The 26,234-nt window shown below is 39.8% G+C and overlaps 4 protein-coding genes and 4 non-coding genes across 9 annotated transcripts; 7 read left to right on the top strand and 1 right to left on the bottom strand.

Annotated features, from left to right (window-relative positions):
* Positions 1-1,933: 1,933 nt before the first annotated feature.
* On the top strand, positions 1,934-6,548 carry rpl7 (ribosomal protein L7). 2 transcript variants are annotated; one of them, XM_020645219.3, is made up of 7 exons: positions 1,934-1,998; positions 2,476-2,575; positions 2,691-2,857; positions 3,399-3,536; positions 4,776-4,885; positions 5,740-5,955; positions 6,500-6,548. In XM_020645219.3, the coding sequence occupies exons 1-6, from the start codon at positions 1,985-1,987 to the stop codon at positions 5,946-5,948; spliced, it is 738 nt and encodes a 245-aa protein (XP_020500875.1). In that variant the 5' UTR covers positions 1,934-1,984; the 3' UTR covers positions 5,949-5,955; positions 6,500-6,548. The 2 variants fall into 2 exon arrangements, with proteins under 2 accessions (XP_020500875.1, XP_065804745.1); XM_065948673.1 differs by lacking the exon at positions 1,934-1,998 and adding an exon at positions 2,333-2,367.
* LOC114920944 (small nucleolar SNORD12/SNORD106) lies at positions 3,227-3,318 on the top strand. Its single transcript, XR_003809232.1, has one exon. It is a non-coding gene; the product is annotated as a small nucleolar SNORD12/SNORD106 (small nucleolar RNA).
* Positions 3,671-3,761, top strand: LOC114920943 (small nucleolar SNORD12/SNORD106). Its single transcript, XR_003809231.1, has one exon. It is a non-coding gene; the product is annotated as a small nucleolar SNORD12/SNORD106 (small nucleolar RNA).
* On the top strand, positions 5,330-5,420 carry LOC114920945 (small nucleolar SNORD12/SNORD106). The gene has a single exon (XR_003809233.1). It is a non-coding gene; the product is annotated as a small nucleolar SNORD12/SNORD106 (small nucleolar RNA).
* On the top strand, positions 6,004-6,096 carry LOC114920946 (small nucleolar SNORD12/SNORD106). The gene has a single exon (XR_003809234.1). It is a non-coding gene; the product is annotated as a small nucleolar SNORD12/SNORD106 (small nucleolar RNA).
* Positions 6,549-6,669: 121 nt separating the features above from the next.
* si:ch211-171b20.3 (uncharacterized) lies at positions 6,670-10,085 on the top strand. The gene is made up of 7 exons (XM_020645207.3): positions 6,670-7,224; positions 7,315-7,360; positions 7,497-7,591; positions 7,979-8,117; positions 8,572-8,679; positions 8,772-8,827; positions 9,374-10,085. The coding sequence occupies exons 1-7, from the start codon at positions 7,029-7,031 to the stop codon at positions 9,511-9,513; spliced, it is 780 nt and encodes a 259-aa protein (XP_020500863.2). The 5' UTR covers positions 6,670-7,028; the 3' UTR covers positions 9,514-10,085.
* A 6,368-nt stretch (positions 10,086-16,453) lies between these two features.
* Positions 16,454-20,833, top strand: LOC109993278 (somatomedin-B and thrombospondin type-1 domain-containing protein). The gene is made up of 6 exons (XM_020646188.3): positions 16,454-16,574; positions 16,788-17,606; positions 18,532-18,726; positions 19,160-19,238; positions 19,945-20,121; positions 20,327-20,833. Exons 2-6 carry the CDS (start codon positions 17,381-17,383, stop codon positions 20,442-20,444), a joined length of 795 nt encoding a protein of 264 aa, XP_020501844.1. The 5' UTR covers positions 16,454-16,574; positions 16,788-17,380; the 3' UTR covers positions 20,445-20,833.
* On the bottom strand, positions 20,738-25,977 carry terf1 (telomeric repeat binding factor (NIMA-interacting) 1). Its single transcript, XM_020646177.3, has 10 exons — positions 25,392-25,977; positions 24,388-24,483; positions 23,923-24,050; positions 23,624-23,710; positions 23,341-23,490; positions 22,140-22,249; positions 22,026-22,052; positions 21,834-21,931; positions 21,632-21,702; positions 20,738-21,494 (listed from the first exon to the last, which is right to left on the bottom strand). Exons 1-10 carry the CDS (start codon positions 25,573-25,575, stop codon positions 21,333-21,335), a joined length of 1,113 nt encoding a protein of 370 aa, XP_020501833.2. The 5' UTR covers positions 25,576-25,977; the 3' UTR covers positions 20,738-21,332.
* Between the last annotated feature and the right edge of the window lie 257 nt (positions 25,978-26,234).

Here is a 26,234-nt window from a genome sequence, read left to right as displayed (position 1 = left end):
AAGGTGATGTAACCGAATTTTTTTTTACCTAACACCAATCTGTTGAGATTTTCCCCCGGAATTCAATCTCATTTGATGACCACATCATAGGATTTCATACTATTTAAAAGCAACGACTGTCTATTCCTGTGTTTTATTATTATTATTTATTTTTTTGATCACTTTTTTTTTTATTATAATTATTTTTTTATCAACCACTCATTGTAACGAGAAAAAAAAAAGATTGACTGACTTTCTATTGGTCTTAATTCCTTCAATAAATGCTTTTGTTTAAATCATAATCCTTCATTAAAAATTGGGTTGGGATGATTTTATGAACACTGATACTGATACCAGGTTTTTCCAAGACGAAACGCAGATTTCAGGCAGTCACAAATAAGGTCATACCCTTGAAATCCAGGCCAATGTCCGTCCATACATGGAAGGGACTCAACCGAAAAAGATCCTGGCTCTAATTTTAGCTGCATTTGAACAAAATACTGACTATAAACGTCAAATAGACTACTGTATGTCTGATTCCTTCCGGTAATCCATGGCGTGCACCGTGCAGTTCTTGACAAAGTGAAAGTGGGTGATACGGTAGGCTACGTGCAGACAAACGTAAATAGGCTGACCTATGGTATTCAACAGCTTATCTTTATCTGAATAAATAGAGACAGTCATAGGTTTTTTCATTTACTTCTGACATTAATGTTTTTATGACTGTGGACAGAGAATAATGCCTTCCACTGGCACATGAAAAAATGGTTTCTTTCTTACATGTTCTTCATTCATCGCACGTTTACATTGTGTAATGCCTCGACAACACAGGAGATGTGTTCGCCCATGTATAGTGGGCGTGCCTGGGGAACAAACCATTGGGCCAAGAATGTTTAAACCAACCCCAACACCAAAATGGGATTATTACACTCAGTGAAAGTTCCTACACAAATTTGCAGCAGAAATTGCGTCCAATTATAAACAGTCAACATTCAAACACATCCTGCTGGGAGCCAAAGTAGACATTCTTACCCTGCAATAATTTATTAAATGATAAGCCTATTATTGTGGAGTAGTTTAATAAATAGACCTACTTGGTCTCCATGCCTTTTAAGCTTTATCTTTTAAACTTCCTTCAAAGTATTTTAATTTATATGGACCAATATACATATTTAGCCTCCATAAAATACTGGAGAATTAAGCATTAAGTGTCTTGAAATATAGCCTAAATACTCAAGTATATGATTTGCAACGGAAAAAAAAATCCTGTACTACTTTAAATTAAATACACGTGTTTTTAAATATTGGCAGGTGAATTCAATGTGACAACAGTCTTTTCTTTATTTGTATTTCATAACGACGACGTTCACCACACTGCCTGTGTTCTTGTTGTACAACCTGAAGCAGAAGAAGAGGTCCCCCCCCCCCCCCCCCCCTCCCCCCCCCCCCATGAGTTCCAGGATCAAGCGAAATAATGTTGCAAAGGAAACTTTGAAACAGACGTTTTATAGTGCTGTTGTTAAAAACGAAGTGTTTGCTCCCTCTGCAGGGAAAGCGACTGTATTACGTCACCTGTGGCATATAGTCACAAATCACAAAACGTTCATTTGACATTATATCACTGAGATATTTTTTTTAAAAACAAGAGTTAGGTGATGGATTACAGAAGGAGCGCTTATATTTCGCTCATATGTAGACTTTTTTTTATTTTTTACTTTTACTAGGCTTTCCAAATAGGCAAAATCACACAACAATACCGTTCGAAAATTACACCAGGAAATTAATTGCTATTTCAGTGACAATGCAAACACTATAACGAACTGATGCCACAATTTATTTAAAAAGATTAACAAAAAAAAAAAAACATTGCTATTGTGATACTATGATTATAGGCTACCGTAAGTGACTGTAAAAGTCAGGCAGCAGAAAGGGCAGTCTTTGAAGGTCCTAAATCCTTTAACGCGCACATGCGCAAAAGGAAAAATCCTCTTTCTCGGTGGGCGCAATGGCGGACGCAGAGTGAGTGTCTTCTGTCGACTAGAAATCTAAGCACATCCAGTGTTTAAATAACTATCTTTCTTATTTTAACGTCGTTAACAGTTTGATAAGTTTCCATACGTCTTAAAACGTGTTGTATTGTTAAGGATTATCTTTCCTATTGTTTTTTATATCACTTTTTTTGACACGTATGTGTAGCTACTATAGCAGAACAACATGGCTGTCTTCACCAGTCTCCATGCGTTTAATTGTTCTATTAGACTATTTACTACGTTTGGATTCATTTACAAGAATAATGTCATAGACTGCAGTGCTACTTTTGACTATTTTAAGAGAAGTAGGGGAACACTAAAGCTGGGTTCACAACTGCATGGAGCCGGCAAAAGCCAGGTTAGCAAGCTAACAGCGGCTACGCCGTGGTGTGTTACATTTGGGGGATATAAGATAATATCAGTGTTACCGATACATCCCTAACTATGTTTATATCTCGTTTGATAGAAAAAAGGTTGCGGCGGTCCCTGAGAGCCTTTTGAAAAGGCGAAAGGCCTTCGCCACCATGAAGGCCATGCGCATCAAGAAGATGCTGGCTGAGAAGAAAGTAAGAATACATGTCTGCACTTCAGTGTGGAAGTCTGCATGTGGCCAAACACTACATTGAAACCTGTAAATTTTATTGCCTTGCATGACCATGTGGTGTTTATTTTTGTGTGTAGGCCCGCAAAGTGACCAGGAAGCTGATCTACAAGCGGGCTGAGAAGTACCACAAGGAGTACAGGCAGATGTACAGGCGTGAGATCCGCCTGGGTCGCACTGCTCGTAAAGTGGGGAACTACTATGTTCCAGCAGAGCCCAAGCTGGCCTTTGTCATCAGAATCAGAGGGTGAGAAGCTCATGTTGTATGATAGTTTCTTCATTAAATGGATGCTCTGAGACACCTATTCAGGTTCCTCTTTGTGCTGTTTTATACTTGCATGTAAATGCTGATTTCTTGTACACCTGAAGGCTTAAATGTTCAATAAACTATATACCTAATCTCTTGCTGATGCTGCTATTCTACCATGCTAGTTCTGGAGGAAGTGTCAAAGCTTCTTTTTAAGCACATGGTCAAAAGACCCAGTTGTGCCTCTTCTTTCAAGGAGAGTAGAGTTTTAGAAACAAGGGAAATTAACTCTTTAATTTTAATTTAGGGACCATGGAGGCCCTCATTTGGTTATTTCTATGTAGCAATCCATCTGAATGTACTCTGAAGGTTGTGGTTAATGATGTATCTTCTTTCCCCGACATATCGACTATGGTGATAAACATATTGCACAATAAGCCAATTATTTCTGAAACCACAACAGAAACAATGATAGGAAAAAGTAAAGTTAATCTTTAGTTAAATGAACTATGCTAATCGTTGTTTTAATTTCTTGTCCCAGTATCAATGGTGTCAGCCCCAAGGTTCGCAAAGTTCTGCAGCTCCTTCGTCTGCGCCAGATCTTCAACGGTGTGTTTGTCAAGCTTAACAAGGCTTCAATCAACATGCTCAGGATTGCTGAACCTTACATCGCTTGGGGGTAAGGCTGTGGATACTTTAATCTTCTACATTTTGGGAGAGAAGATTAACAAAAGCGTACCTGTGGTCATTGTTGTATGTTAGTCATACTGTGCTGCTTTTCTCATATTAACTGGTTAATATAAGTTTATCTGGAATGTAGTTAATGATGCTGAACTTTTTTCCCCATCTTATCGACTGTGGTGAATACTGACTGAACTAAGCCAGTTTTGTCTGAAACTACATTCCAGTATAGTCATTGGTATATATTTTTACACATCTGAAGTTTGAGAATGTTAATTACAAAATGAAAAATTTGACTCTAAAAGACATGTGTTGGTAGATGTCTTGACAGAATAGAACATATCTCCAGGTGGAGACTAGGAAAACAGTGACACTTAAGATGGGATTTGGGTATTCTTCTCAGCAGAGGTCTTCAGAGAATGTTAATATAACCTAATAAAGTAGCATTCTCGGATGTATTGTTAAAATTTAAAATGTGCATGTTAAGAAACTTTAGATTGGGTGAAGATTGTGTTTAAAACACTTGGGTTTGTCAAGCACAATAAGTGTTTTTCTCTAAAAGTACCATCAACTCTTATGTTATTCAGTCCCCCAATGCCTATCTTACAGCATGTAAGCAGGGGCACACTGAGGTATTGTTTTGTAAATCTAAAATAGATTTTGGTATCCTTTTTAGCATTATCAGTGAAACGGCAGGGGGCAACATTTAAATCTTCTCAGCTTAATTGTTTAAGGACCCCAAAAAGGATATGTTGAAACTTACTTTAAATTAAAATAATAATGTTGTTCCACCTTTATTTTTTTTCCATCCATGAATTTACGATGCCTCTGAATACATGTGATTGCAGAGGGTAAAAGTAAACAGTAGTTTTTATATTGTACTGTAAATGTAGGTCATTTTTTGTACACAGACTTATCCCCCACTCCACACACTCAAATGTATAAAGCATACAAAGAGGACAAGTGATGATGCTAATCTCTCTTTATTCACTATTTTTTGTAAGTGTTGGTAATGATACTTGTTCATATTTCTTGGTTACCAGGAACACATGTATACCACTATGTGAAATGGAATAGATGCACCTGTGGGTCATTCAAATGTTTGAATGAATTAGAAGAATTACGAGTGACTTCCTAAAAGTAACTCTGCTAAAAATGCACATCCCTAATAATTGACTTTGTTGTTAGGAGTAGATTTGGACCAATTTCTAAACCTGTGTGACCTGTTTTCCTCCAGATATCCCAACCTGAAGTCTGTGCGTGAGCTCATCTACAAACGTGGCCATGGCAGGATGAGGAAACAGCGCATCGCCCTCACAGACAACGCTCTGGTGGAGAAGGCCCTTGGTATGGACATGTTTGGCTTTTAAACTTTAAAAAGGGAAGTTGCTGAAGCATATTGTTGTGCTTGAAGGGATAACTGTTCAGAGGACACCCTCTGGTAACTTCAATAATCACCTCTGGGCTTCATAATTTACAGTAACACATCAGTAGATTGCTGTTTGAGTCTGGTTCTGCTTAAGGTGTCTGCCTGGTAAAATGCATTTTTCTTTACCTCTTAATTTTCTAAATGTTGCCTAGTGCAGTGCACATGGTGGAATAATGTTGTCTTTATAAATAACGTATTGCCGAGTAGACCTGCCCAATTTTCTTGAGATTACATTTATATACAGATAGAGGTTTTGTAATTGCAGTATTAAGGTGGTATAAAGTTTTTAATCATAACTTTAAATATTGTCATCTTTGAAAGTAGACTCACAACTTAACAGTGAAATGCTAACTAAAGAGCTACACGTGGTTAATGATGCACACTTTTTTCCCCGTCTTATCGACTATGGTGAAAAAAAACTGAAACTAAGCCAGTTGTGTCTGAAACCACTTGTAGTGATAATATGTTCAGTTCTTTACACGCATTTCTTACTACTGATCAGACCAAAATCCCAAAAGATAAAATGCATGTGTAGCTCTGAGAGTTTGGTAAACTGGATAGAAGTGTTAAATATTTGGGAAATTTCTTGTTTTGATTTTTTCTCCACCGGTCCAATTAAAATATATTCACTACATTTTGTTTATCTATCAAGTCAAAGTTGTTAATGTTTAGTTTTAAACTTGAATTGTCTTGTATCAACTCCCACCTCAAAAGTGTTTTTGAGCATCAATAACAGGAAAATGTGTTAAGCACACTGCTTTTTGATCTGCAGGCAAATATGGCATCATCTGTGTTGAGGACCTCATCCATGAGATCTATACAGTTGGAAAGAACTTCAAGCCTGCCAATAACTTCCTGTGGCCCTTCAAGCTGTCGTCACCCCGTGGTGGTATGAACAAGAAGACCACACACTTTGTGGAGGGAGGAGACGCTGGCAACAGGGAGGACCAGATCAACAGAATGATCAGGAGGATGAACTGAAGCTGTGGTGAGTCTTTGGAACATCGCAGGTCTTGAAAGCAGACATAGCTCGTTAAGTGTGGTTAATGATGCATATTCTTTTTTCCCCATCTTATCGACTATGGTGAAACAAAGCTGAAAATAAGCCAATTATGTCTGAAACCACATCTAACTCATTAATAAAATCATCGCCTAGGGACACTTAACTTTCAATGAGATGCAATAGAATTAAAGTAAATACACCATTAGATCTGATTTCGGATGCAGTTATGATTGTGAAATATGTTGCTTTCACTCAATCTGAAGTGTTTTTAATGTGTCAACTTCTGATGGATTAAAATGTATTCGCAATATTTAACGTGTTTCCAGCATTAACTACTTTAAAGACAGTGTTTATATACGGTTATTGACATTATTTGATGTTTAAAATTATTTTGATACCAGACTTAACTTAAACAAATGAGAATATTTACAGTGTTAAGGTGTTAACCTAACTTAATGAACATCTTTTATTTTGTAACTTAACAACACTACCATAATATCTCTAACCAAGTTTTGTCTCTTTTTTTTAGGTTTTCAAAGGACTCAAAATGTACAATAAAACCGAAAAAAAAAAAAAAAGTCTTGGTCTTGTCATTATTGTTATTGTACCTTTTTAATGCCATGTCATCAATCCTCCTATAAACCAGAACTTTATTTTGTGTTGGTATATCCCCCTCAGTAATACATTTGTATCTTAAGAGCAGTAGGCTACTAATAATTAAGAAAAAGATGAATGAACATTAATTTAATCCTGGACAAAAGTATGGAAACGCATGCAACTAAACTTAAGTGTAACCTAAATTGTTTATGGATCTGATATTAGTTAAATTTGAAGCAGCCTGCAGCACATGGAAACTTGAGATGAGCAACGTAACATGATTATGAATAACGGGTTAGCCTGTTTCCATGACGACCCAGTGACTCGTTAGCATTTTTGAGAGCTGCAGCCTAGCATTACTGCACGGAGATGAACAGCCAGCACCGTACCGTAACAATGACCGGGTGTACTCAATTTTACCAACAGAGATAAGTACTTCTTCGTTCTATGGCGGCTCCACCATGATGACTTTCCAGTTTAACCCCTCGCTACCAACCGCAAAGGCTTTTGTTTCACAGGGAAGCTCAAATTGCAGCCAGCGCGGCCCTGACACAGCTGCTTATCCAGCGTTCAGGATGGGAGTAGGTGGAGGACCAGCAGCTTTTGGACCTAACAATCGCTTAAGGGAGAAATTTCCTGCGATGCAAACCTTAAACGGTAAGTAAGCTTACCCCCCCCAAATACCTCCCAGATGTTGCTGCTAGCTTTACGGTGTGATGGGAGCTAAAGCAGTCCTCTGTGTTACAGAGTCCAGGGACTGGAAGAACTTGGTCTCTGACTTCGTTGTTAGAGGGTAAGACTTGGCATGTGTGCTATCAGATGAACAACCAAATACTTGTGATCTATAGTTTCATTACTGCGTGGATTTATTTTCTTGGCATCTGTGCTGGTATGACAGGGTCCATGTTTCTCTCCTTCAATGTGTGCAGCTCACCTACTTCATCCCAAAATGTCAAACTGGATTTGGAAAACACTGACCTAAAGAGGGACCTGTGTGGTAGACAGCTTCTTTATGATGAAACATGTAAGGATTGCACAAGAGTAACAGATTATTTGTTTTTTTATTATTAAAATGTTTATGGAAGTACCGTATTTCTATGTTGTCTTTCAGGAATGTATTTATCACTTTTGACCTTACAAAACGATGCACATTGAATTTAAGGTTCCTTCCTGGATTTTAAATTCATCACCAGTAGGTGGCGATGTTGTTACATAATGAGCAATGGTCTCAATTTTCATTACTTGAATGCTACAAATATAACCTTGGATTCAGATTTAAAGCTATTTATGGAACAAGTGACGTGCAGTTTCCCTTGTCCTCAAAAGTCTCTACATTTACAAGTAATGAACTGTCGTCACATGAGATACTAATCCTGCATCTCTGAATCCTGCCCGGTCCCTGACCCAATAGGTACCAGATTTGAGAGGACCAGAACTGTGATTCCTCCGCTGACGAGGGACTACCCTGTGAATAGACCTGGCAACCTGCATCCCGTCAAACTGTTCAAGGAGTTTCCCCACATGCACGGTGGGCGGCCCCTCACCCTTGGGTAACCAGTGAATTTATGTCTAAGTCTAATAGTCGGAGCTGCAGTCTTCATAGTATATTCTTAGAGACAGCTGCACAGATTGCTGTAATTAGACTGAGTCACTGTCTGATGTACACCAGGAAAATGAATTCTGAAAAAAGCAGACAGATACGATTAATATTTTGACATGTGTAATTTATCTGTCACAAACAAAAGTGTTCAAGCTGTTTTTTAATATCTAACAACCCGGTGACATGGGGTGCATCAATAAAGCTTAAGTTATTACTTTGCAGAGTAATGAGATAACATAAATTTATGGGAATAGATTTGTTCTATATACAGAACGTTGCCTTAACTTCCACGTACATAGAACTTACTGATGATCAAATCTGGGTAAAAACATGTTAATCTGCTCTCCTTAGTGTTAAAAAAAAGTTTCTGTTTGTGCATACATGCCCTCAATTTTGTCTTCCAGGTGCCATGGAAGATATGAACTCAACAGAACTCCAGAAATGGTCTTTCCTTCCGCTTTAGTCCTCAATGGCCGAAACACGTTCTCAGTTGGAAACTGCAAGCTCAGCAGGTATTTTAACCCTAAATGAGACCACGTCAATCAATAGTTCTCTCAATTATTCCTGAACCCTGTGCCTCTCCTGCTTCCCCTCTACTCTGCAGGCCTAAGGTGAATTATCCGACCTACACTCTGCAGGCTGTTAAAGACAATCAAAAGAGTGAGTTTGTTTTGAAGCTTTTTCTGTGTAGCCGAGACTTTTCAAGTACATGGTTGTTCAGTTTTTGGTCTGGTATTTGTTGTGATCTTGACAATTCTAGTCAGACTGTCTTGTCTGCTAGTGAGAAAACAACTTCAACCTTTCCAGGTGTTTATGTGGATTTATTGGCCGCAAACATGTCATATTTTATGGATTTTGTTTCTTCAAACAAAGTGGGGCAAGGGGCCTCTTAAAGAAGAGGTGTTTTCAGCTGGTGTGGGATCTCAGTTTGAACCTTTTACTTCAGTTTGAAACAGCACAAACCTGTGCTTTTCTTCCAAATTTCTATTTAGATTTGCTTCTCTACACCAACTAAAATAAGTTCTGTATGAAACAAACAGACTAAGCAAAACCAAGTATCCTGATCCATGGCGTACCGAAACAAAACACCTTTAAAGGGAAACCAAGTGTCAAAATATTGCCCCTTACTTCTTATGTTAAATATTTTTCAACCTGATTTTTCTTCTCTCTCTCTTTATTCCGTTTTTTTCTTCTCCTGGTATTCAGGCCAGTCCTTTCCAGACCCAATGGTCGGAGCGCCTCGCTCTTTCATCCACAGGGTAACTGAGCTGTCCTCTTTGGAGGGAGAGACGGTGAGACAAGAGAAGCTCAAGAAAATGAAGAAACAGAGGAAAGCTCCATCCTGACAATCACCCTCTCCCCAGTCAAATGGGTTAAGGATCAAAACCTTGGAGTCTGTGCCAACAAGGTCAGAGCAAAATAAAACATGGGCACCGTGCTCCTTTCAGTGTCTTCTTGTAACTGCTTGTTTGTCCGCAGCGACAATAGTTTCCTGCTTATCATGGCTGATATTCACATTTTGGGATTCCTGACCTGAGCTCCTCTCCTTTAGTGATTAGATGCAGTATTTATAATGGGAAACGGCAGCACATGCTACCAAAATGAATGCTGAAAACTTAAACTATTTTTACTTGGATCTCAAAGCTGCATGAAAAGATATTTAGTTTACCTCTCTAATGGCTTGTAATGGCTGTTACGTAATTCTGCCATATCTCTCCTTGTATCATCAATATGTTATAGATACTGTCAAGATTGGACCTCATTGCAATAGTGTTTTAAACATTGCCGATATATATTTATTAAGCTTTGTCGAGTAAGTTACATATCTATAAACATATGACATAGTTTAGCAGAACCATTATTGTGCCTTGTATAATGTCTTCCTGAAATTAAATAAAATTTATTTTTGTTATTTCAATTTTTGTTGTCAAGAAAGCTCGTTTTTTTGTGTCACAGCTTTAAGAGTAGCAGAAGCTACTAAAGGGAGCTTCCTCTTTTTAGCATATACACAAATGATTCAACAGCACAGTCATAAATGAGCTAATGAAACTGAGTCTTCATTGCATATCTACAGAACAGATACAAAGTGCCCACAGATCCCAGAATGTGGTACTTTCCCACATGTCCCATTGTTTGGTTGCTGTGTGGAGGGAAGCTCATGTCTCAATAGTTTTGTTCATTGAAATGACAATTGTCTTTTTGTTCTGAGAGCAATGAGAAGTTTGTTTAAGTTTGAAGATGTGGCGGCTGCGGTTAGAAAGTCCAAAGGGGTTTTACGTTTGGGATAATTCAGGTTGCACATTGTTTTAAGTCCCTATTTCACTTTTAGAGATCATCACTGTATCCATGTAAGTACTGACTAGACAAGTGAAGCAGAAAGGTAAGCATCTTTATTGAATTATCTGAATGTAACTATAAGCACTAAGATTACCTTAGACTTTGTATAAGATGCAAACTTTGCTTCTTGGCTGGAAGTGGAATTCTGTAGCTTTTACAAAGGCCAGCAGGGGGCAACTTCACTGGTGGTAAAAGAAGTCTAACTGAAAAGTCTGAGGAAATGACTACTTCTCAGTTCATTTTATTTAACATTATTTAACATTTCCTGAGAAAGAATTTATCTCAATCGATGGATTCTAATCTTCAAAATATCATGATCATTTTCTAACTATGGTCCCACGTAGAGTAAAATAGATGAATAAACAGGGGACGCTGGTGTGACTGTTGTGGAGGTTAAACACAACTCTCACATCCAAATTGATTCCCTTCTGGCTCCAAAAACAAGATGGCATGGTCAAAATGCCAAACTCCAGTCTTCATAACAATATTACACAAACCCTTTTGTGACACCACAATGATTGTTTCCACTTCTCATGAACATTGTTTGTGATTTTACACAAACTAACACAGAAAGATTGCACATCAAAAGTGTTGAGTAAGACCTGGTTCTAAATATTTTGTTTAATTAAAAGAAAAAGTGGAAGTTTACAGGCATTTTGTCACATGTTATCTCCTTGCTGCAGCCATTCTCAGTTTTCACAAGCACACTAATAAACAGAGCCAAGATGGCCCCCTAGCTGACTCTGAAGTGTCAGCCTTCTGCAGTTTGTCATTGAGAGTGTTTCAGTGTCGGAGGAAAAGAGGGACAGATCAAGTCTTCTTGGTGATTTGACAGACTTTCAAATGAGTGATCAATGAGGCGCCGGTAGCCTGTATAGAGTCTAGACTCCTTATCGCAGCGGACGTTTGTTTGTGCCCTTTGCTGCATGTCGTCCCCCACTCTCTCCTTCCAATGTATTCTGTTTCTCTTCAGGTATACTATCCATAAAGGTTCAAAAAATAACTTAAAGATAAAGTGACCAATGTTTTGGTTCCATTTGGATAAGTGGAGACATGAGAGGACTGGCAACAAAGTGTAGAAACAGTGATCAGGAAGTACAAAAAGGAGTTATGCCAATTTTAAACCAAGCTGTTAACTGTTTTATTTAAGGAAGTGTATCCCTTAGCTCCTGGAACAATTGTGATGTTGTCAAATGTTTGGATCTGTTCCTCCCTCCCTCCGTCCCTGTGGATGGTGAGGTGTGCATTTCAGAGGACCCACATTGACCTAGAAACACTGAGCCATCCCCTTATTTATGCTAAGTGAAGGGGTTGTATTCACGCTCAAATGGACTCTGGGACTCCCTCTTCTTGCTGGGTTTTTTACTGTCCCTTTCAAGTGAAGTGAAACAAAATGACCTGGAACAAACAGTCAACAATGAGGGCTTTAATAAGAGCTGAAGTGAGGCCTGCCCACCGGCGGTTTATCGTTTCACTGTAGTCCCACTGAACTCTTAACCAGGACACAGTACAATACTCGTTCAAACCAGCCAGGGTGGATATTGATAAACAATCCTGAATTAACATGTAAGGTACCGGTGCATTCCTGCCACTTATTTTTTCATCAAACTTTTTCACTTTACATTTACACTCTTTCATACATTATTGTTATTGCAGGATTTTCAATCAGAAACACAACATGTGGGGAGAGTCCAGAGACCTCTTCTCAACCTGTGCCATAATGAAGAAAGGCCAGGTTGTGTTACTGTTCTTCGCCTGACTTGATATTGTGCCAGTCGAGTCTATCAGCGGGGATCAGAGAATGTGGCCTGTCTGCCAAATTATAACATTGCCAACGCTTCAAATCAAATATGCCCTAAATATGTTAGGCCCAGTTTCAGAGGGAAAGGGCGAGCTTGATTTCTGGATAAAGATCTTCTGTCATTACAAAATGTCACATGGAGGATGTACTGAGTATGCATTTTATTTGGCCTTCGTATTACCTATTTATTTATTTTTACAACAACAAGTGGTTGAATAAGTTATGTGTAATGTGAAAGGAACAATTCAGGTTCTTAACTTCTACAGAGCTTTTGACACACATGATATTTCAGGTCATTTTCTGGTTTCAACTTTATACTTTTGCTCCAAATGGTACAGCTCCAGCTCCTACATTGAGCAGATTCGGTGCATTTCATCGCCTGAAATTGAATTTATTGAGTTTTAGGCTGTTAGTCAGGCAAATCAAGACATGTGATGATGTCATGTTTGGCTCTGGGGAATTGAGATCAACATTTTTTTATTTTTCTTTCCAGAAGAATAAACTTCTACACTTACAGTATCACATCTATTATTTAGGAATACATTCATAGAAAAGACCTCCAGCTGCCCAAAGTAATCCTTCCTACCAAAGGCTATTACTCTCTTATTGATACATTCTGTATGTTTTTTTTTTTTTTTTTTATCGAACCAGATAGGACTCTGAATAGGCTTGTTAAAAGATCAATTGCAAATGATAGTGCAAACAGGTGACATGTGTCAACAGGAACTTCTGGTCCCATAGCAACATGTGTGTCTCTATAGGGCATGCAGGGGTCAAATCTTCACATCTGCCATCATACAAATACAGCTGGAGGTCAAATATATAGAAAACAAGCTAACTGTGCTGCAAATATCATATAAAATATCAAAATATAGCTTCTTGGGATTTTCATTTAACATCAACATCAATAAAAAACAAGATAATGTTTATCTTTTCAGAATGTCTGCATGTAGGTCTTTTTTTTTTTTTTTTACAGGCGCAAGGAGGAGAGGTTTTAATTTCCCCACCACAAACTTAAGTGTAACTTCAAAAGTGTCAATAACCACAAAAATGTTTGAGAAACTCTATAAAATGCTTTTCAGAGACATTCCTTGACGTATAGCTCGTGCATTTTGTGATATTTATACACTTTGCCCTTGGCAGAGCCACAACACACAAGTCAGGCGGCGTAACCTCTCCTCTGCTCTCTGACATTTCACAGTATGATTTATGAAATCCATGGTGATAGATGCTCCCTCTCTCAGTCATTACCTGAAGTCTCATCTCTCTCAGCGGTGCAGGTCAGTCCCACTTCCCACCCACACATCTCGCCTCATCTGCCTGCCTGCTGCGTCTAATGTTTGCATTGATTTACATGCATATGGAGGTCTATGCCAAGATGGCTGACTGATGAGGGGACAGTTATCAGTGACGATGTCAGGTCCGGGAAAGGGGGAAAAAACTTTCATCAATATCACTGTCTTTGTTGTCATTAGGTTGACGTGGATCCACGGCCAACTTACCTGCAAAGCTGCTGCCTGGGTGTCATCATTCCTCACTGGAGGAGCGTGTGATTGTCCATAAACTGTCGAACAGTAATGACCTGTAATGACTGGAACGTCATTAGTGGGATGTACAGACTCAACTCATTTTGTTTGATGCGAAGACTCTTTCATGTTAAAAAAATCAAAATCTCTTCATATTGCACCTGACTTGACCTGTTCATCCACACTCATCTGTTTCTAGATTAACCCCTGCCTCGATGCTGTGCTTGATGATGACACACGGCAAGTCAATCCTCCAACTGCTCAACTCTTTAAACAATGACTCATACACCTTATTGTACGTTTGTGTGTCATACAAAGGTACACCATTCACGAGAAAAAGGACAATTGACTTTTAGACATTATTCAAATGCCAGCAGCTGAACAAATGCACACACAGGCTGGTACACACACACACACACACACACAGATAATGTAACTGCCTCATGGACACACACACACCCCAATTGAACAAATGTACTCATCAAGGGAGGAAGAGGCTGAGCAGTAAATTCAGTGAACAAAGGCTCTCCATTCATGAGACAGAAACTGGCTGAACTCATGAGGAACAAAAACACTTGAAGAGAAATAGCTTGTCCACCTCTTAAATTAAATATTTGGTTAAGGTGAAATATTTTTGAGCTATATTGATTTTTGAGTTACATATTGGGATTTCAATGTCAATATTTAATTGATAAAAAGCAACAACTAATGTAGAAAATGACTTGGAATGCAAGTGGTACCATGTACCAAATATTTGTGTTTCCTGAAGTTAGGACAAAACTCTTTAGTGTTTTTGTGTATTGGGGGCTGTAGAAGATACTATTGTGTGTATATGTACATGTGTAATCCCCCTCAAATATCTTCTTGTGTGTATGTGAGATACGAAGAAGTGTTATCTTGGTCAAAGGTGACATCATCGGCGCACCTTTACAACCTGCGATAAGAAGAAAAACAGAATTCTAGCATTTGTAAATAGAGCTTTTGAAACTATAGCAACCCAGGTCCGTGGTAACCATGGGGATGGCCACAGTTTGCATTCCCCACGTAGGCGAGATGGCGCTAGGATTCTCCCCGCCGCTTCTTTACACCCAGTTCAAGAAGTGGTAGCACAGACGCAAAATACATCTGAGTAATTGTGCTGTTCCTCTATTTGTCAAATGAAATGATCCGTTTGAGAGACAGTTTTTAATTCAATTTGTGACAGAGTTTGAAGACCATATACAGTACACACACAGTCCCATCTGGAGAACCATTAACACACGCTTAATCTCCTTTCCTCTCTACACTAAGAAAACTTCAAGCAGGGTGCGTCACTGCGGGGAAGGATGATCGGCTTTGACAAGTGCACAGTAGGGCCAGGAGGTCTGGGGTTTGGGGCCTGTCAGATGTAAAACACACATGCTTTGAAGTGCCTTTTCCAACATGCTGGAGCCATAGCAAACAGATGCAGCTGTAGGTCTCGCATCAGTGGACAGATCAAATCAGCGCTGGATATACAATGTGTGTTTTTTAGTCTTTGTGACACCTCTTTAGTAACCCTACTAAACTCAAAGCATTTCATATCCACAATTTTGAAGTCAGAAACCGTCTCACAATCTTTGGTTTTACAATAATGATTATAAGCATAGGACAATAGTTTGGATTTAATGTGTCGATAGAAAAAGACCACAAGAACACAGTGTGGTTTGGTTACTTCATGAGGTCAGTCTGGGTTCAACTCCCCCCAACTTTAATATACACTGATTCAGACACATGCTCCCCAGTGATGCTGCTGCTGCTGCGGATGATTATGGTGAAGATGAAGGCTATTACTGTCGCTTGACCTACCTGCTTATGTTGAGAAGAAGAATCAAAGGCCCCAAACAGACCCCCCTCTGCTCTCTGCGAACTGTTTTTCTGGACAGCAGAGGCAGACGTATCCATATTCTTACAAATATCGGCTCCTTCTGTAGCAGCAGGCACAGGGAGGCCTCCTCCCCTTGCTGATGTTCCCTGCGGAGGCCTAGATTGTTTCCCATGAGACGGAGGACGTACCACTCAATGGTATGAAGAGCTCACAACATCCTCAGACATTCAGGCTCCTTGGGCCATCATCACAGTGATTAATGTTGCTTCCAACCTTCAAATTTACAGGGTAATTTGTCCTTAAATCCATATATGAAGAACCATCTATTACAGGAGAGCTTCTTTTGGAACATTAGAGGCTGCAGTGAACTCGAGAAATTATTTCTGCACCAAATGAATGTAAGTGGGCAAAGTAGTATGTAATGCTATTAGCTTTTATATATTAACACATTTTAATTGCACTCTGGGCAGGAAATCTAATCATCCAATTAATCAATCATCTGTCAGCCACAAGCCCCATCCTAATGAGGTGAAAGAATTAGCCTTGCAAAGGAAGTCTTGCATTCCTCTCCAGAGTCAGTGTATAGAATGAATTTATCATCTGCAGTCCCCTGCACTGTACATCAAGAGTTATAAATGAAGGCCACACCCTGGCCTGTAAATGACATGTCATGTACACTACAGCTCCAGCTTACTGATTCACCAGCCTGCACCTCAACTGAAACGGAAGGAATTCACCTCTTGTAGTGATTATTATACTATACGTCACTGTAGGTTGACAGCGATATAGCATGTATTGAGTTAGGAATAAGTAACACATTTTGGGAAATACTCTCTAATTCTCCAATCGCTTTGTTGCTGATGGATTCATGAGAAGTTTGATACCACCTCCATGCATGTATGTATGTAAAACCAAAATAAAGGTACAAGGTATTGCAGGAAAAGCTTGTTTTGGTAGATTACAGCAACAATAGCTAAAGTAAAGAAATGAGCTAAAGATAGAGAGGTGAGAACCAAAGGGTGGCTTTACAACACCCAGCAGGCCCCCTGGCACAATTGTCTGGACACCTGCCAACTGCTCACATTCCTCCCTTTCTTTTTGGATTTACAGGTCTTGGGTGGCAGAGAGAGGCTGGGTAAGACTGGCGTCAGGGTCCAAGTAACTGCATGGAGAGGTTAAGAAGGAAAAACAGTCAACAACAACAAGACAGGTAAGAACAGGGAACAATGGGGAGAGGGCAGAACCTGAGGAAAAACACACTTTAAACCCACCAGTTCAGCCCTCCCTTGCCCTTATTGTCTCCTCCCTAATGCGACGGCTGAAGGGAGGTGCTCAGCTGGGAGCAGGGAGAGAGATAGCCAGCAGCTCCAAGGGACAGGCACAATATGAGATGCATGGGAGTCTGAGCAAAGCTGGAACAGGGTATCATTCAGTGCTGTAGGTTGCTCTGCAGACCTTGTTTTCTGGAGGGAAACTGAGGGGCTGGACACAGGAGACGGACACAGGAATTCCAGGTCACAAGGGCTCCTGTGGCAGAACAGTATTGGCTGGGTTGGGCTGGTATTCCAACCTCTCGCTCTCATGGTTATGAGTACGAAAGAGTAGCACCAAGGAGGGAGTAAACATAAAGAAAAGGAAAACTCTCTGAAGCACCTTCAGGCTTGTGTTTTGCTTCAGTGGTCAACTTCCGACCTGACTACCTCATGATGGGATCATCTGTGCTAACTTGTTCGCTGCTGCTGGTTTCCACTTTGGGAAATAATTTTGTCCTGGTGTCTGGAGGTTGCTCAGGGAAATGCTGCAGAGGTAGAGACTTGAGCTGTCTGACCACTGACTGGAGGATGGATAGAGTGTATGGGACATGCTACTGCGATGAGGGCTGCGTCAGGACCAAGGACTGCTGCTTCGACTACTTCACTGAGTGCCCAGGTGAGGGATGAATGGAAGGGCCGCTCTGGGGCGTGAATCAGTCACATGGGGAGGGCTCTGTTTGTTTTTTTGCACACACCTTAACTATATGAAACCAAGTGAGAGATAAGCTGTGACATGAGATAACCTGATTGTCTTCTGGATGCGTGTATAGGACAGACAGTAAAGATAGTTGGAGAAGAGAGATTATTTTCAGCACCTTGGTGTTACAGATATAGCAGGGGGGTGGGTATGCTCAAAATTCATCTCAGGCATGTGAAATTGTTTGTACGCATTAATATACACAGTTATGAAGCACTGTGAAACTCTTTTACTGTATCCCTCACACTCTAAGTTCTTCAGTGCACCAACAGTGCAATGTAAACATTTATTTTTCTACTTTAACGTTTAAAAAAAGCAAAAATAAGTACACCTTGGCAGCTCTGCGTCTAACCTCGTTCATAGGACTTGCCCACATAATGGAATTAGTACAAATATTTGAAGAATGTGATTCTGTCAATCACTTGTAGCAATTACAGTTCCAGTCAAACAAGCCAGGCGTCCCTAATAAGTGTGATAGGCCGGTAGACACCAAATCTGCATGCTTAATACATCAAAGCTTGATCATCAAGCAGAGAGAGGAACTGAAAAGAGAAATCACAGGACTTGGTGATTGAATGGTTGCTCACTTGGCATGCTCTTAGAAAACATGTAGTAGAGCAAGAAACACTAATTCTACAAGTCACAATCAATGCTTCATTGAGCTAAAGTTATTTCCGGGATATTTAGGCTCATAACGTCTCAGGGGAAAACTGTAATCAGGCAGGCTGCAAGAACTCAGAGTCAGTGTTGGTGTTTGAACTTGTCACCTTTCCTTGATTGTTTGCAACAAAGGAAGATATCCTGTTATCACTTTTTCTCCAACAATGTGGATGTGAACACCCAGCTCAGGACTGTGCAGTGAGCAACTGGAGCTTCTGGAGCGGATGTGCCAAGCCCTGCAAACCCTCAGTGCGAGTCCGTGTCCGACACGTAGAGCAGCAGCCAGGTAACAGCGGAGAGCCCTGTCCCAGCCTGCAGGAACAGAGTGGCTGCAGGGAGTACAGAGACCACCAGGGTGGACCCTGTGGACTCCACTCAGGTAAATAAATTCATGTAGATACCCGTGTTTGGATGTGTCTGGAGTTAAATGGTTCCATAAGTATTGTGTTTGTTTTTTAGCCTCCAATACACCAATCTATCTTTGATTATTCCAGTCAATGCACCGATCCATTACCATAAATAATTAGCCCCTGATTATCGTGGAACTAGAAAAACAATAATAGTGCGCCACCAGAGCGTGTGATCAAAGCCAAAGTTAGCAGTAATGTCACTAATCAGTGTTTTATTTTTTTTAAGTCAAGGGTTTCGGTTTCTTTATACCAAAAAGGTAAATTTGTTGTTCATCAGTAGTTTAATCCGAATATATCGACCCTTTTTTCCTGTTTTTTTTCCAGTGAGCGAAGTTAAAACACTTGTTTTGTTTTTTCACTTCAGAAATTACAAATAGAAACCTAATTGTTTGCTCTTCTGAGGTCCTGCATTCATCACCAGTGCGGAGTTTGGCAAAGGAAGGCCCAAACATGACAACTATGGAAACCCTCTCGACCCTGGGTAGGCTTCCTTGCCTCTTTAAGTACTTTAAAACTGCAAACTAGGCCCTGACCGATATGGTCATTTTGGGGCCGATATCAACATTGGGGAGGGGAAAAAATTAGATACCGATATATCAGCCGTCATCTTTCTTAGATCCATGAAATCTGTTGATAGATAGATATAAATGTACACATTTATTGCGTTGATCCCTCATATGCAGTTTTCAAACACTTGAAAAAGATACACAATATAACAAAGAAGAGATGGTCACTCAACTGGAAAGTAACTGTGCATGTACGTGCATCAGCGCTAGACACTATGTTATATAGTGTAACCCCAACCATTTTGAACAGAAGATAACAGCCCAATGTTTTCTCCATCTGCATGAGCTACCAGAATGTGTTTGCTCACCTGGACGTCTGTCTACAGACCATTAAATATAGCAGTGCCATGAGATTGCCCACAACCCTTTGAAATTAAATATCAAGGACTGCCACATAAAAGCGTACAAGCAAAAGGTTTGGATGACAGCGGCTGAGTTATTGTGTGCGGTTTTTAGTGTACCCATTGGCTGCATTTATACTCCTGTTTCAGAAGAGGTTTATGTCCACTAAATTGATGCCGTAGATTAAGTGTTAACTTTAATTCCCTATCTTGATTCATTGGTGTTGACATCCAGGGACTGACTGTGTGACTCTTATGACCCTGCTTCTTCTCCCCTCAGGTTTTGTGTTGAATTCACACTGGAGTCCCGGACACCCCACTGTACGGTGCAGAACCGGCCTCACACACACTGGATGCGCTACATAACCGAGGGCTTTAAAGTGTGTGTGGCATGTGAGCCTCCTGCCATGCGAAACAACAGTGGCAGCTGCCAAGGAGACGGTCAGGAATCAGAGAAGTATGAAGCTACGATCCTTCACGTGTTCTCTCAGCAAAAGTTGTAAAAACCTGGATACTGAATTTATTGTACATGGACCGTTTTACCTCCCTGTTCTCTCCAGCCTACAAATCTCAAATTCAGTTGGAATTCAAGTGAAATTATCCTTGTGAAAAAAGAAAATGTGCAGATATGTGCATCATAACTGTTTGGGTCTGTGTTGCAGAGAGGCTGTGCTCCACTGGCAGGCAGTAGGGAACCATCAGTGCAGCGGCACATGGAAGAAGATCCAGAGAACCCAGCAGTGCAACTGTCCACCCCAGCACAGCTTCGTCTTCATCTGATCACAAACTACGGACCACAGAAAACACATGAACTGGTGTCTACAATACCATCTCATTAATGAAACGGAAACACTCAGATCACATGTCTGAACCACTAAGAACAGATTTAAGCCATACCATTGTTACAATGTAAATGTTTATAAAAATATGCTACACATTGCTTTATAATTAACTTTCAAATAACTAGTCTTGATGCACATTTCCATTGTATGTGTAACCTCATAACACTGTATAGACACGTGTTATTTGTACAGTCATTCAGCTTTTTCTATCACATATAAGCACCACTCACATTGATCTACATATTTTATTGAAACAAGCTATTTGTTTTATTCTATTTACAATTTTCTGTCAGAAATATGTAACTTAATAAAAAAGTATATATTTTACATTCAGATAAGATTTTTGCTTAACAACATAACAATGAGGTCATATTAACATGCAAACTACCCAGTTAATCATCAAGTGTTTAGCGCCCCCTGGTGGTCTGATCAATGGACATTTCATTTGTGAAAACAGAGCAGCAAGCACACCACAAAGCAAACAGTTGGGAACAGTTTAGACTGTGGACTGAAACAGGTCAATAAATACTGAAGGAAATTTTAACTCAAATATTTAAAAAAAAACTACTTTGTACAAGTTGGCGAACACAGTTTACATTTCAGAACTATCACAAGCATTCTACCGTAGAAGGCAAAACCACATTGAAAAATTAATTTCTCTCTTGAGTGCCCTCTAGTGGTATTTTTTTTTTTAGTGCAAACAAAGCAGCATCATATAACACACAAAAACATTGTAGAAAGGGTTGGATGAGAGGACCAGCTTAAGAAATGTTTGAATTACAAGCTCATTGCTACATAGCAAAAGTTAGAAAGGCACTGCCCTCCTTTAGCTGACTTCACGTGCCTTCAATAAAATCCTCCAGCGGTCTTTAAGCATGGTGCCTGTGCGTCCTCCAAAGTCATGATCTAGTAATATGCGAGACCAATTCCCCTTGCCGTGACGTTTAACACCATCCTTGAGTTTTTGGTCCAGGTTCTTCGTCCATTTCTACACAAAGTATAAACAACATTTTAAGAGATTACACCCCAAACATAAGGTTTCTTTCAGTGATGCTTCTTAAATGTAGTTGATTAGGAACTAAAAACTGGACATAACACTGAGCTGAGCTGTGTGATTGAACGTACCCGACGTGCTTTTCTTGTTTTCTCCATCTTTGAGGTGTTGAAGGACTTCTCTGATGACATCTTCAATAACTCTGAGAGGCAAAAGATTTAACATTCTCTTTAGCATTTGCTCACAATTTAAAATATGTCAAACCATCATTACTTGAGTTAATGCGTAGAGCTTTTTACGGATATATCAAAAGCAGGGAAAAGATAAACATACCATGATCCGAGATTCTTCTGATGGAGACCACAGCCTTTTTGCATGAGTCAGGTTTCCATACATCAGTAATCTTAGTGGACAGGAGTTTCCGTTTTGTTCTGCAGATGTGTTACAGTGTAAAAAATTATTACTCCTTTTTCATAGTTTAATTACTGTTCTTACTGAGAGAGAGAGAGAGAGAGATTTACACACCTCACACGACCCGTGTTTTTCTTTTTCCTGTAGGGAAAAAAATGATGAGAAAATTGTTCATTACAGGGAATGTCAAATTCTGTTGCAAGCAAAGGTGTTGTATTTATTTCCTACTTTGTATCATCTGTTGAATCGTTGCTCATTTCTGTCCGAGTGCTTTCCAATGTCTCCTCATCCTCCAAATCTTCAGCGTTCTGTTGTGACTGGGCCACCTTAGTGGCTTCCTGATAGATGGAGAATCAAAGAATCAAAACATTTACAAGACTTTGGTTACTTCATATTTCTTTTTTGTGTGTGTCCACAATGATGAACTTACAGGTCTAAATGCAGCTATAATGTGCAAACTAAATGAATGAAGCCTGTCATTGGAGCACCCTTTTAAGTGTAACCTTGGTCTGTAGCCTCGACAGTATGTAAATCATTCTTGAAACTTCCATGAATAAGCGAGTCTGTGAGACCCCCGAGGAGGCTCCGCTGAATGTAGCAGTTTGCCCTTCCAACTAATTTTGATGATGAATCGTCAGTAAAGTGTGACTGATGATGTCCCATCAGCACCTTCAGTAGGTGAAACAACATTACTCAAGAGGGACTACAGCACAGTTGAACAGAGCAGAACACACAATCAAGAATAAGTATCCAGCAGCGAAACGTGTTGAGCCATCCACCGCACGCCTCGTCTATTTGCCGATTAAATCAGGTGTAACTTCGGAAACTCTGCAGATACCTGACAATTCTTCGCTCCCTTGATTGTATTAAAGGAAAGATGCTATAGAGGGCTCATCCTCAGATACCGTGCACAAACACTGAATATTTTCTTGTATCCCTTCCCTCATTCCTTATCTTCAAGAAATACAAAGTTGATCTTCTCTACATTTATTCACAGGGTCAGCTGCAAAAACAAGGCATATGTACATTTGTATTCTTATCAGGAACAAACTGAATAATCCTGCTGTGGGGTTCAAGTAAAGATGTAAGACTTTTCTTCCTGCAAGACAGCTCTACTATGAGCAGTCAAACTGCTCTGCACATTTCAACTTAGTTATTTTCAATCGGGGTTTAATACAGTTAATATTGTTTTGTTGATTAGACATTTCCGTGTGTGGTCTCTAGGCTGTCAGAAAGATGTGATAATACTCATCACAGCTTCCTAGAGCCCAGAGTGGTGTTTTGACTTGGTGAAAAAAGGTGAGACAAGCATATTTTTGTCCCCATTGTTTGAAAAATCCCCAGAAGTATTGACCACTTATCTCAGTACCTTGCAGTTGATTACTTGATTAATAATGCAGCATTACAAATACCGGAGGAGGCTCTGTACCTTTAGAAGGTAGTCTGATGGATTCTTCTCCAAGTACTCATCCAGGTAGGATTGGATCGTCTCCCGCAAGCGGCTGAAGCTGAAGGTCACGAGAAGCGGGTGATAAGTTTCCCTCTCGGTCACCACTGCTGACAGCTGAACTCGCAAGCTCTGTTGAAAAATTATATTGTTTAAGATATATAAATTATCCTAGGCCCAAAAATGTTCCAGTTATGACTCTGTGATTTGAAAAAAAGAGAGAGAAAAAGAGAGAGAGATAGAGAGAGAGCGAAAAGGGGCAGACCTTTGGGAAAGCATGGTTTTCTTCAAACCACTTGAGGGCAGAGTAGGCAGAGGATCTTTGGCCTTTCTCCAAGCACACAGCCACAGACTAGGAAGAGAGAAAACACATCAGGCAACGAACACCCCAAAGGAGTCAAGTCTCCCCGTGCGACGTCAGGACATTATTATTCTTTTAAACAGTCAATTTATAGTATGCATTCATTATAGCCAAAAAGACAGAAGGGTTCTCCTGAGTTATATTGAAATCATCCATCAGCATACTATTAATGCCATATTCAATCTGTGAAGGTGTATGATTACCTGGACAAGCAAAAGGACTGTTACATTTTTGAACAAGCTTTTGTCTGCCACAGTGTCTTCCAGGTCCGACCAGATTTTCGCGGCAGACATCAGAGGTATCACTCGTTTGTCCTCCTCAAACATGACATCTAAGGAAAAACAGCGTATTACATGGTAGAAAAGGACATGTGACTCTGAAGAGCAAGGTATTACAGCTTGGTACATTTTAACACCACACAGCTTTAGCTTCAAGTTACTTCACTTTTTTTTATTCTGGGTCTTCACAACATTGATTTAATGTCTCCAATATCTATCACTTTTACACAAGCTTTAATCTCAGCTGGGATCAGTTTCCACTGTAAACAGCCTCCGGCATAAACTCTCATCACCCCCCCCCCCCCCCCCAAATAATAAATGCTTTCTGCTCACATATTTGTAAGAAGCAGAAAGTTATACAAGAGGGAGGCCTTTTACAGCACTACTTACCCAATTGCTTTCCATGCATGACTCTCGCAAGGAAAGCACAAATCCTTATTTTCTCATCATCAGTGGCTTCCTTCAGAGGTGGACTCTGAGAAATAGCTAAAAAAAAAAAAAAAAAAGAAGAACAATTTAGTGTTTGCCACCCTGTTTTCAGATAATTAATAAAGATAAACTGTATCTAGAAGCACTCCCATTTCCCTTCTTCGAAACGCTTCAGTACTTTTTATTGACGTCATCAGGGGGGGAAAGGGGTATCGTGTATTTAATGGTTAATAGAGTTATTTACTCTTTGTGAGGCACTTTCTCAGTTTAAGCCACAATATTGAGACTAGCAGCAACTGTACTTCTCTAGAAATGGTGTGGGATTACCTAATATTTACAGTCTATGGCAGGGGTGGGCACCTGGCGGCCCCCATCGACCCTCAAGTCAATTTTTACATATCAATGAATTGGAAACATGAAGAAAATGTGACAAAATCTGCCATGAAATCATGAAAACCAGAATAAATCCATAATAATATTTGATCACTGGTATATGTCGAGTTAAATTTGAGACATAATTGATTTTCTTTAAATAATTGATTCATAATTGATCGTTTTTGTATACTACAATTTGGCTCTTTGGCAGGGAGAACTAATTGAATGTGGCCCTTGCTTGTGACGTTGTTGCCCCATCCCTGGTCTATGGGATGGGGGTCTACCTCCTTTAATATCAAGACCTGCAAACATTCAGTCTTTCATGATCGCCCCTCTGGAGCAATTCAACATAAAACCATTGGATGTTATTCTAGCAGTCGTTGTCTGTTTCTATGCTGGGGGAGGTATTTCACTTTCTTCATTGCAGCTTTATTTTATCTCGAATTTAAGATTTCTATCTTTAACTAACCCAGAGTCACTTTTTCATTTTTTTCCAAATGTGCACCATAGACTTGTACCTTTCGTTAAAGATAACTCTAACAATACATAACAACGTTGATAACTGTTTACATGAATCTTTAAAGACTTACCCTCGTAGTTGGACAGCGTGTCATTAAATTCATCAAGTTTGTCCTCCTTAAAATACCGACACAAACTCACGAACAGGAAGTCCAGCGTCCACCGCGTAACGACGACGGTAACTTGAGGGAAACTGACTCTCTGCTCTTCATTACTTGCACATGTGGCGCTTTTATTGTTGTCTTCTAGCTCCATGTTGTTGTTTTCGTAATTTCACTTCTTCTTAGTTCTGAAATAAGTTGATTTCCGCGCGCTTGTTTAGGAGTGTCGCTCAATGTCCACAGCGCCCTCTGGCGTTTCGGGGGAATAACAACGTGTTTTTGGGATGTACCTATGCGATGTACCTATGGGATGTACCTATGAGATGTACCTATGAGATGTACCTATGGGATGTACCTATGGGATGTACCTATGAGATGTACCTATGAGATGTACCTATGGGATGTACCTATGAGATGTACCTATGGGATGTACCTGTGAGATGTACCTATGGGATGTACCTATGAGATGTACCTATGGGATGTACCTATGAGATGTACCTATGGGATGTACCTATGAGATGTACCTATGGGATGTACCTATGAGATGTACCTATGAGATGTACCTATGGGATGTACCTATGGGATGTACCTATGTCTTCAAAAAAAAGAGATATGCTTGACCAGTCCTTGCAACGAAAATCCAGTGTCGTCCTTATTCCTTTTATTTGTTTGTACATGGTGTCACTTTCTAGTTGTCTTAGCTGTACGGTAACTTCTTCGAGTTGTTTCCATTTATTAGACCATATAACAAGCTGTAATCTGCAAGCAAATGCAGCTAAAAAGCTGCTGTTAAATGTTTTTTTTTTTTCAACA

The sequence above is a fragment of the Labrus bergylta genome, chromosome 20, assembly GCF_963930695.1.
Source record: "Labrus bergylta chromosome 20, fLabBer1.1, whole genome shotgun sequence".
Lineage (NCBI taxonomy): Eukaryota > Metazoa > Chordata > Actinopteri > Labriformes > Labridae > Labrus > Labrus bergylta.
Note: the sequence above shows the minus strand (reverse complement) of the source record. Positions and strands in the feature narration are given on the sequence as shown.